The sequence below is a fragment of the Rhincodon typus genome, chromosome 34 (genome assembly GCF_021869965.1).
Source record: "Rhincodon typus isolate 14 chromosome 34, sRhiTyp1.1, whole genome shotgun sequence".
NCBI lineage: Eukaryota > Metazoa > Chordata > Chondrichthyes > Orectolobiformes > Rhincodontidae > Rhincodon > Rhincodon typus.
The window spans coordinates 11,800,488-11,811,869 of NC_063365.1; the positions used below are offsets into that span (position 1 = coordinate 11,800,488).

The 11,382-nt window shown below is 37.5% G+C and overlaps 1 protein-coding gene across 1 annotated transcript in view; it reads right to left on the minus strand.

Moving 5' to 3' along the window:
• Window positions 1–11,069, minus strand: part of adam8a (ADAM metallopeptidase domain 8a) — a 35,844-nt gene extending 24,775 nt beyond the window's left edge. The window contains exons 1-10 of the mRNA XM_020533374.2: window positions 10,997–11,069; window positions 8,120–8,198; window positions 7,936–8,012; window positions 6,280–6,463; window positions 6,071–6,136; window positions 5,179–5,247; window positions 4,437–4,606; window positions 3,143–3,224; window positions 1,942–2,096; window positions 411–588 (exon numbers count right to left, since the gene is read on the minus strand). Of these exons, the coding sequence (XP_020388963.2) occupies window positions 411–588; window positions 1,942–2,096; window positions 3,143–3,224; window positions 4,437–4,606; window positions 5,179–5,247; window positions 6,071–6,136; window positions 6,280–6,453 (894 nt within the window). The 5' untranslated portion in view covers window positions 6,454–6,463; window positions 7,936–8,012; window positions 8,120–8,198; window positions 10,997–11,069. The remainder of the gene's footprint in view (window positions 1–410; window positions 589–1,941; window positions 2,097–3,142; window positions 3,225–4,436; window positions 4,607–5,178; window positions 5,248–6,070; window positions 6,137–6,279; window positions 6,464–7,935; window positions 8,013–8,119; window positions 8,199–10,996) is intronic.
• Window positions 11,070–11,382: the final 313 nt, after the last annotated feature.

Below are 11,382 nucleotides of genomic sequence, written 5' to 3' on the forward strand. Positions count from 1 at the left end.
TCCCCTTCTGACACACAAGTGTAATATCATTCACTATATATTTCAAAGTTGTGCATATTATCTATATGGTATGATACACCCCATTGAGAGCATTGTTTAATATCCTGTTCCCAGTTCTGCAGCAATGCTGCTCTGAAACTGGCAACATAGTTTGATTCATGATCCAATTTGAATTCCCTCAGAGAAATTGCCATCAGAGCCATGGTAGGCACTGTGTGAATAAACCTGTCCCTCACATGTCAATATGTAACATCACTTTGCAAGTGGTAGTCTGCTGTATCTTTTAGGTTCTAGGAGTCTTGTTCATGGAAACATTAATCTACCATCTTGTAAAACAGAGAGTGGATAATTTAAATGTAATCTTACTAAAATATGTAATCTTCCAGATAAGAAATGAATATGCATATTACCTCAATAGTGCCACAATCACATTCCTCTCCACGCTCAAGGAACTGGTTCCCGCATGTTGGATTTCCATAAAGTTCGTCTGCTCTGGGACTGTTCAAAAGACAGTCTGTCATCCCCGATGCCAAGAACTGCTTCAACTCCTGATGGCTACAACTGCTGAAGCTTTCAGGAAACACATACCTGAAAATAATTAAAGATGAGAACAGCCAAATGAGATTGAGGTTAGGTTCACATTACATGCAAAATTGTAAAATGGAATTAGATGAAAAAAAAAACTTGAATTGTCACAAAATTGGAGCATTCAGATTGGGAATGTGAAAACAGTTGAGATTTTTGCTTCCAAATGATATAATTACAAGAAGGCAGTTCAGAGAAGGTTCCCATGACTCATTCATGGGGATGAAGGGCTTAGTTTAGGAAGAAAGTGAGCTTTACCCATTTCAATTTAGAAGGAGAGATGGTTTTATTGAAAAGATGGAAGATCATGAGGCAACTTAACAGGGTGGATTTGGAGATGGTGTCGTCTCTCCTTGTTGAAGAGATCAGAATGAGGGTACAGTTCAAGAATAAGAGGTTTTGCTTTGAAGACTGAAATGGGGAGGAATGTTTTCTACCAGAAGGTTTCTAGCCTGTCGAATTACCTTCCCCAGAACACAGTAGAAGATAGGCCATTGAATTTATTTACGGCTGAGTTGGGTAGATTTTTGATAGACAAGGAGGTCAAGGCCTATAGAAGATGGAGGGGTTAGGCTGCAGATGGGAAAATTAAGTGGAGATCATGGCCAGGTCAACCAAAATATCACTGGATTGCAGAGTAGGCTCAAAAGGACAAACGGCCCATTCCTACCCTTCAAAATTCTGTCTTATGTCTTTAAAACACTGGTGACCACAAATGGAAAAGTCTCCTGTAATGTTATGCTAACAGCCTACAACACACAGCCTTACACAAAGAATACTGTTGCTTTTAACTAATGTGCTATAATACCAAAATAATTGGGGCTCTCTCTTATTTAAGTTAGAAGACAAAATCCATTTAAATTTAGCCAATAAAAATTGTTCATGTAGAAATTGAAAATATGTCAAATATCATCATTCTTTACAACAGAACATGCTCATGGTTCACTATATTGATAGAAATAATTACTTACATTTACTACAGCTCTTTGAGGTGGTAATACAGGATAGATAAAGGCAAACCAGCAGATGTAATATATTTGGATTTCCAAAAGGCACTTGAAAAGGCATGCCACATAAGGCTTTTTAATAAGAGTAGATGGTATTGAAGGTATTAATATTGGCAAGGATAGGCATTGAATAATGGAGCAGAACTGATGAGCCGAATGACCAACTTCGGATCCTACAGCTTATGGGCTTAAAGAATATGCTATTGAAGGGCTCAAAACTTTCCAAACATTTTCACTATATAGAAAAATTAAAAATCAAACTTTGTTTTTTCTAAATATTTAGTCACATAACATTATGGTAGGAGCAGACTTCCTTGTTTGGGCCTGTTGCAGATAGTTATGTTCATACCCTGTTTTCTCTGCCATGATACAGCCACGATTGCTTTTACTTGATCCAGAGCAGCTACAATATGTTTTGTGGTCTTCATCGTGAGACATGCCCAAATTGTGACCCATCTCATGTGCAATTGTGGACGCCAATCCTAATGGGTTTGAATTGTGGTCCTGCATATAATGGATAGAATTATTACAATTCTTACCTTCACAACTACAAGTCCAAGTCATGATATTTGATTAAGCTTAGAAGTATTATAGTACTGAATAAATTGTGTTACAAAAATACACGAGCACAAAACAATGATTGAAAATTAAGCCATAATTGAAACTGTTTAACTCCAAAAGAAATAACAGGACAGAAACAGGCTATTTGGCCCAAAAGGTCTATTTGTATTTGTACTGCTCCTTGCTCCTATCATTACCAGCAGAGGTTTCTATTCTTCTCTCCCTAATGTACTAACCAAGTTTCCTCTGAAATGTTTCTTTGCTAATTACTGCGACCATTCTATGTAGTAGCAAGTTCTACATTCTAACCACTCGCTGGATAAAGGAACTCTTCTGGAATTTCTTCAAATTTATTTATGACTATCATATATTTATAACCTCCACAAAACTGATATACAGATCATCCCATCAGCTAACTTGTGACCTTTCATCACTGCAATCATAAAAGGTTTATTAAAAAGTTGTCATAGTTCCACAGGTCCACAGGGCTACTTTCTCATTAGAGAGAGACAGCTAGTGATGGTTTGATCTAAGGATCACCACATACCTCAGGCTAGGGGAGAGGTTGAGAAGGACAGTCCTTGGACCCATACTCTTAGCGTTACTCGATGTCCACAAACCAACAGTCCAGACAACTGAGCTAACTGATCCCTAATCATAAATTCTGTTGCTCAGGCAGTCATGTGAATCCACTTAAGTGACTTTCATTCCTTTGGTTCGGTTATTAGATGGAGAATAATGAAGCTGAAGAGATTCACAGATTGGAAGTGAAAAACTAGCATCTCCGAATTTAACAGATTTGAATGTTTCTCCTATTGGTTGCCAGCACCAATAATAATGCTACTACATGCATACCTGTTGAAAGCTGTAGGCATTTTATTAAATTCAAATGTTTTGTAATTCTATAAATTATGCAGTTAATTTACAATTTTTGAAAATGTGGGTGCTTTTTTTTTGTAATTGTACAAAGTGCCATGAAGATAACTCACCTCATTCACACCACCAGACTGATAGGAGCACATGGCAGATTTTGTTGCCAATCCGACAGTTGTTCCTTCAAAACCTATTCCACTGAAAAGATAGTTATTTAATAGTCAACTTGAAACTTCTCTTGTAAACATTAATGGCATTATGATAATGACAGTTATTTTTGATCATACAGAAGAAACTTCTGACACATTCCTTGAAACATGGGAAAAGGTTTAGAGGGATATGGGCTAAAAGCAGGCAAATGGGGCTATTTCAGCTTAGGAAATCTGGCCAGCATAGTCGAGTTGGGCCGAATGGCCTCTTTCTGTGCTGTATGACTAACTGCTAGCTCAGCACTGGCGTAACTAAAGCCACAGAACACTTCACCACATACACACAATCAGAAACCAGTGGTTGTTTATGCTAAATCAATGTTAGGCCATAACTATTTTATAATCTGTGTTTGGGGGTGGGCAAAACTGCACTCATTACCCATCCCTTGTCGTCCTTGCTCCTGTTGCAGTGCTTGTGGTAATGCTGCTCCTACAATGATACTAGCAAGGGAATTCTAGAATATTAGCTGGCAATGAAAAAGGGTTGGAGACGGGTGTCCAAATCAGGGTAGTGTGTGTCTTGGGCAGGAAATGGGAGTGATAATGTTCCCATGACATTGATGTTTTTTCATTCTCAAGTGAAGGAAAGTGTTGTTGAAATTAATTTGAGTTATTGCTTCGCAACCCATAGAACAAACATAATGGAAGGAGTGTATAATGAACCTGATGACAGGGGTGCCAGTGAAATGAACAGCCTTATCTTGGAATGCATCAAGATTCTTGAAGGTCAAGAAGATGCATCTATCCAAATTACAGCTTCCTATTCCATCAACTTCAGCCCTCTAGATTGCAATGGACTTTGAAGAGTCATGATGTACACCATTTTATTTGAAATTTTCATCAATGAACAGGCTCCTGGTATCATGACGGGGGCATGAGGAGGGCTGCATTCATTGATGAAGCAATCAACAAAAGTTGGACAGAAGACACTTCCTCAGTCCCTTAGAATATTATTCAGGTATGACATGAAAAAGCATCTATTGCTTAAAAAGAGTTATAACTTGCAGTCTAATCAAATCACATGGAAATAGTCAAAAATGCAATAAGTTTCTTAAAGGATCTTAGTACAATCCCTTCTGTAAAAATCAATCTAACTTTTAGACCAGATCAGCTAGGAACATTGTTCTTATGCACAATTAACTGTTCATACACTAATAACCATCGCTTGTGGATTTTGGTGTTTATTTTTAAAGCTACATACGTGACAAACTGTGCGTTATCATGCCTCTTCTTGAACAGGAGCTCCTTTTGACGCCATTTAAGAAAGTTATCCAGAGTGATATCAGGATTGGAGCTGACAGCAATTTTGTCTGAATACATCCACACTTCCAATCCGACCAGTGCTACACGGATATTCAATGATCTGTACAACTAACAGAAAGCGTGAAAAACAAAGTCAGAACCACAAACTGCAACAGAAAGAATTAAGTACTTTTTAAAAGTATTCTAAATAAAATACTTGGGAGTGGCAATCATTTCACAGAGTTCAAACATTATATCTAATTCACATTAACCATTGCAGCCAAAAGAATTTCATTGATCGTTTCATATCCTTGTCAGAACAAATGTCCAACGTTACCTTTGACTAGTCTTTTTGCCATTTATCTATTTATAAGAATTGCTTGTCTTTGTGCCACTTGTTAGCATATTCTGATATTAACCTATGTTCTCGTCACCTTTAAAATGGTTTTGCAAGTTCCAGTGATGAGTGCCACTTTATGATTTTTTTGTTTATTTAGAGGCAGTCAGAGCAAGTGCATATTTTATCTTGCCACCAATGTTCCCTTGAAGCTGTGCAGCCAGAGTCTGTGTTTGCCAATCAGCACGTGGATGTATTGACCTCTGGTTCCAGAGGCTTATGTACCACAAGGACCTCAGAGATCTGTGCAACAGCAAGAAAAACGCGAGGAAAAGTAGCTTGCCACACCCTGGAAAGTTATTACCTTGTCTACATGATTCACTACTTCCATCATACGCTGTCGTATTGTTAGGAGGTGTCCAAATTTTTTATACTGAAATAGAAAAAAAAAAAGTGACCTCGATTGACTGTAAACCAGAAAGTTACCTAAAAGAGAAGTAAAAACACCATGTTCCCTTGATACAAAAAATCACTACATTAATCTATCACTGTTCAGTCTCAACTTGATTCTCTTTTCTTCTCACTATTTAATTTAAACATTTACTGACATGACTGATGTGTCCGTGGCTTCAAACTTGGATGGTGCCTGCCACCACTTATAGCAAGACAAGCTTCACACTGAGCAGGAACAGGACAAATTGAGCCCATCTTAAAGGAACAGATTTAATTTATCACAATTATACTCTTCAACAAAACAGTAGAGCTCCTGTGATGCAGTGGTAATGCCCTTTACTCTGAGGCAGGAGGCCTGGATTCAAGTCTTACCTGCTCCAGAGATGTGTAACAACATCCCTGAATAGATTAGAAAATCTCAACATTTTAGTGACAAGGAGTTTTCATATAAATACAGGACAGTAGGAAACCAACCAACCCTATGACTCTAATGATGTGCTTCAGAATTTTGTGAAAATCACATTATTAATAGTTTTCAAAATAGCTTGAAAAATTTATAACTAGTTGCTCAACTACACAAAGTTTCAAGCTCCTGAATGATATTGATGAACGTGAGTCAATGTATCCTGTAGAAATACAATACAATGTTAAAGCTGTTCAAAAACAGTGTCTGAATGATCATTTGGAAATGTATCTGTTCTTTGAAATCAGATGCTGAAAGATTTTGCAAGTTAGTAAATATATAGAATCCCACAGCATAAAACTCAAGGCAATTTGTAAAAAGTATCTTATTTAAGACTTACCTCCGCGTTGTCAACAACTAAGTAAAGTTCCACATATCGAGTGCTTTGTGAAGCCTTTGCAGGTCTCTAAAGAAAAAGAAGAGAATCAGGGAATCTGAATGCAGGTAATAATGTGAAATGCTAACTTTTTTTTTTACATTTATCTGAATGTTTTGCTCATCAACCTAAAAGTATTACAAACATGCATATAGTTAACAGGAATGATATACCCTGCCAAGAGGTTGGTAAAGTGCTGCCATTTTAGGTCCATGGTCATAAAGTGTCAAGTTGCGTGTGCTGCATGATCCCCGTTTCACTCTTAGATGCTCCTGTCTGTACAAAGCATGTTGCCCAGTTTGAGTTCTTTCCAACGGTTCAATGAGGTAGATGTTACTCCCAGCCATAAGCGCACCCCTAGAAAGCAACGTTAATAAGAATACTGATCCCAACTCCATGAATGCTTACTCCAGTTTATAAAGAATGTTCAAATGTCACAAAAGTTAGAGAGGAGGGAAAGTCCAGGAGGAACACATTTTATTCAAAACACTCCCCTTCATGTAATTACAATTTATTTGTTTTTTTTGGGGGAATTGAGATACTTTGTCTTGCTGACCTAAAAGGCACTTGGGAATGTCAGCTCTGAAACAGCACCCTGCCAGGAGCACAGAACAATGTCAAATTGCTCCAATAGATTGTTCTAACTCTGTTTGACCATGGGAAACTGATCTACAACTGCCGTGAAAATTTATCAGCATGACTGCATAGTTCACCTGGGTCTGTAGTTGCTAACCAGAGGATTCAAGGTAACTGGCAAAAGAATCAACAGGGAGACCAGGAGAATTATTTTTAATGCAACTACTTATAATCTGTAATGATGGGCTGAATGTCCTCCTTTAACATGATTCTATGAAATTATCATTTTCTTATGTAATAGAGACACAGTAAATGCTTCTTCACTAAGACTTTTGTTGCTGTTTGAGCTTGAAACGTTAGAATTTGCATTAGTTTTGACAGCAGTTTTCTGATGAAAATTATATTTGGTATAGTATATTTCAAATTGAAAACAACATTTTACACAGACGTTAATTGTTTAAAACCATTTTCTGGATCCCTTCATCTAGTTATAATGCTTATGCTAGCTTAATACAAGATCATTTGCAAGTCTTCCTCAGCACAGCTTAAATCCAAATGAATTATATTTCTTATTTTTGGTGGGTACTAATGAATTATTATTATTTCACAGCCTTTCTCGATCAGTTTTATTGTTCAATCCACTGCTTTGTGAATGAATACTTCTTTTTGGAGAATTTCTATTGTTCACTGTGAAACCATGTTGGCAAACCTCCATAAATTGGCAGTCATTTCCTTGTGCCAGTGTACTGTACCTTGTACAAACTGATCCATTACTCCCTGTATCGTCATCCATCATGTCACTACTGTAAATCAGAGGCTGTTAAAACTACAGTATTTTCCAATTTTTTTTAAAAAACAGGCCGCTTTATTCTTTAACTCAAATGCTTCCCTATCCATATGCAAGTGTCACTATACCTACACTGATTGTAATTTAATTGTCTCCAAATGGTATGGTTACAAAGTTATTAATTAAATTCAGCTTCAACTGTTGGAAGTGGACTTAGCCTGCTTACAAGCTGGAGCTTCTGAATGTTTGGACCTCTCCAACTGGAGACAGGGGACACCATTTTAACTTGCTTACTCAAGTGGGCCCAAATCTCAGCTTTCCGTTTCTATTATTTTAAAAGCAGTAAAGGAAACCATTGATATGCTAAGCAAGTCTTCTGGTGTAACTTGGGTTCTTAGAGGAAATAGCAGTAGGATAATTACGAATAAAAAAGGCAGCTTCAAGTAGTAAGACTACTACTACATACCTGAGTCCAGTACAGGTGCTGATACTGACAGAGGAATCACTGATGCCTTCAATAACACCATGATAATTACAATGATTCTGCGATAAACCACACAGTTGCAAATTGAAATATTAACAAATTTATAAAATAGTACAATAAATAATGTCAAATGATCAGTGCAATTAAATAGATGGCAGAGAAATACCAGAGATTGCGGTGTGGCTACCACTTCAGTTCCATTTTCCAAGTAATGGGTTTCAGAATAATGTTCAACCAGAAGACCCCTGTTAAAGCACAAAATAAATGAGCTCGAGCTTAAGGAGTTTCAATAAGAGTGAAAGTTGCAGGGGCTCTCTACAATCAAGTGTCCTCACCATTTTGAAAGTAGCCTCATTAGATTGACTCCTGTTCTAACTCATTCTGTGAAATTCCTACTTCCTTCCTGCTTAGCTTTGCCTAATCATCAGCTCTTCATCCATTCCTTCTACTCCCACAATAGCTTCACACTTAGAAGTATCCTGTAATACAGATGCTGGGCCTTCATTTAGTTATATTAAAATGAAGAAAGCCAAGTGCAACCAAAATCGGTTTAACAGACAAGTAGAGAATGCCAAAGACACGAAAGATCTTTGATTAAAGTTTTAAAGGTTTCATTCATTGTTCTTCAGAATTTGAATAGAAATGTGCTTAGGACTGCCATCTGAGTATAGATGCTACTGGCCATCTGATCTGGTTAAAAAAAACTGTAATGAATTGTAATTCAGCACAAACAGTTTAGCAGGAGTAACGTTTACTAAATCATTAAGAGGACCATAGAAATTGCAGTGTAGTCTTCAGCAAATCACTGACATGGACAATGGTCCACAGAACAGATCTTATTTACACTTTCTAGGATACTACTTTAAGAATGTTTATTGCATTTCGCCACTCTTCAACTTTACACATTTATTGCCAATTAGTTTTGTATTTCCTTTACTACAACAACTTGGATTTTTTTGGTGCCTTTAAAGTAAGAAAAAAAAATGACCCAAGGGCTTGATAGGGACAAAAATGAACTGAGCTAGAAAAGGTGTGGCCAAAAGGTCGGGCGAAGACGTGGGTTTTAAATAGTGTCTTAAAAAGGAGCAAAGAGAAGTGGAGAGTGTGGGGAATTCCAGAATGTGGAGTCTGAGCAACCTTAGGCACTGAAATGTGGGAGTGAGAGATTTGAGATTCAAAGGAATGGGATGTTCAGAGGGGGACACTGGAGGTGGTTAGGGTCAGAGAATAATGGTGCCATTGAATGAATTTAAATTTGGAAGTTAGAGGATCAGAGGTCAATACCATTCAGCACGAACTGGGGCAACAATTGGGGTGGTTTGAGATGAATAGTTCACTGAGCGCTGAGGATTAGGAGCTGCTCTGGATGGTTGTGAAATTGAAGAATTTCTGCTGATGGATTAATGGGAAGGATAGAGGTGAGAAATCTGACCAAGGTGGAATTAGGTGGCCTTAGTGGAGAGCTACAGGTCAGGAACCTCACCCGAGAATCAAATAAGAAACTGAGGTTATGAAAACAGTCTGGTTGAATTAGGAGATCATAAAGGATGATGGAGTCTGCAGCAATGGCATGGAAATTCCGTACTGTTTCTGGTAGCCAAAGGTTTGATGTTCCAAATGTTTAGAAGAAAATTCCCGCCCTCCAAGACCGAGTGTCAGACAAATAGTCTCATAATAAAAAGTGTGTAGAGCAGCAGGGAGAACTGGCAGTCATCTTTTCTTCCCATGCTCCCAATAAGCATCCATATCCACCATGCTTAATGGCCCATTCAATCACTCCGCTCTCTGTTTGTCTACCTCCATTAGGTCTCTTTACACTTCAGTCTCAGTATTATTTTCTCAAACTTTTACTGTCACGGTTCTGCATGGTTTTTCTACGAGATATAACCAGTTAACATAGTTATCTTAAGTTCCTCTGTCTGCATTAAGAAGAAATGTTTGGAGTAGCTATATTAATGCTTCAGTACACTAGCCTCAGGACTCTATTTCATTCTGTCATCCAGATTAAGTTTGCGACCACATTTCCTGCTTTATTTTAAACTGCCTTCCTTTTCAATACTGTTATCTCTGAAAAACAATGCAGACAATCAAAGTGTTGGCTAACATGTTGCACCCTTCCCTCATTTATAAAGTATGTATTTTTTGACAGACTTCAAGAAATAGTCACACGGAGTAGGTCAGAAAATTACTAACCTGGCACATAAGTTAGAACAATCAGCTTTCCTTTTGCACCCTTCTTTCTCCTCAAGGTGCATTGATAAGCTTGTTCTAAAGAAAGCTGTTCACCTCTGATGCTATCCATGCTTTAGAATGCACTTTATTTTAAACTACATAACCCAGATAAAATGTATTTCATTCATGCAACATATCCTTGAATTAGAACAGTGGTTTACACTGACAAATATCTGTTTCCAATAACAGAGCTTACTTCGAGTTATTAGGATGAGAATGGGACTAGTTTATTTTAAAATTGATTTTCATTCCAAACTTGTTCTGAGCCGCGTCATTTTTGTGACTAAATAGCAGCACAATTCATTCATGCTGGTTCTCAGGAGTGAACAGAAAATACAAGTGAAAAATTGATGAAAAGCTCTGAAGAAGAATCATCTGGTCTCAAAACATTAGCTTGCTCTATGTCCATGAATGCTGCCTGACCCGCTGTGATTTCCAGTATTTTTTGTTTTCAGTGAAAAATTAATGTCAACTATTTGTATTGCAGGACTCAAAAACATGATGGAGAACTGGGTGGGGGAGCTGGTGATTAGTTTGCTCATAATAAAGCAGTAGAGTCACGACCAGCGCATGGATGAACACCACTGCGCACTCATCTCAATTTTGCTTAAAAAGTTGCAATGATGAATTAACCATGCATCAGCCCCACCCCTCGATACAAACAATTATCTATGGCTTACAAAGCAATGGCACTGACTTTTAAACAGCAAGCAAGCAAAGTATCTTTACATTAAAATAATCCTACTCTGAAAATGGCTTAAAAGAAAGCAGCACATGCTGCGATGTTGTCAAACAGAGAAGTCAATCTTACCCATTCTTTTCAAGATGAACATAGACTTCTTTTCCTTCCAGATTTATAGAATAGGTCACTTTTTCAGGATGGACAATCTGAATAAATGGAGGAAGAAATGAAACAACATCATTCTGAAAATCAGGATCATTTCTTGCTGTGCAATGTTACACAATTGAGTAACAATCAACCTTTGGAGCAGCAACTTCAGGATATACCTCTTCTGTTCAACTCATTGAAATTTTAACACTGAGTCAAGGACTATATCCAGCAACTATAGACACATATCCCAAATGCTTATCAGAGTTTTATAACATGTGTTGTACTGTTCTATGTTCTGTAAATAATTATAGTTATTTCTAAATAATCTGGACCACTTTGTTACTGCCAGGTGTCTCTCTTTCAAA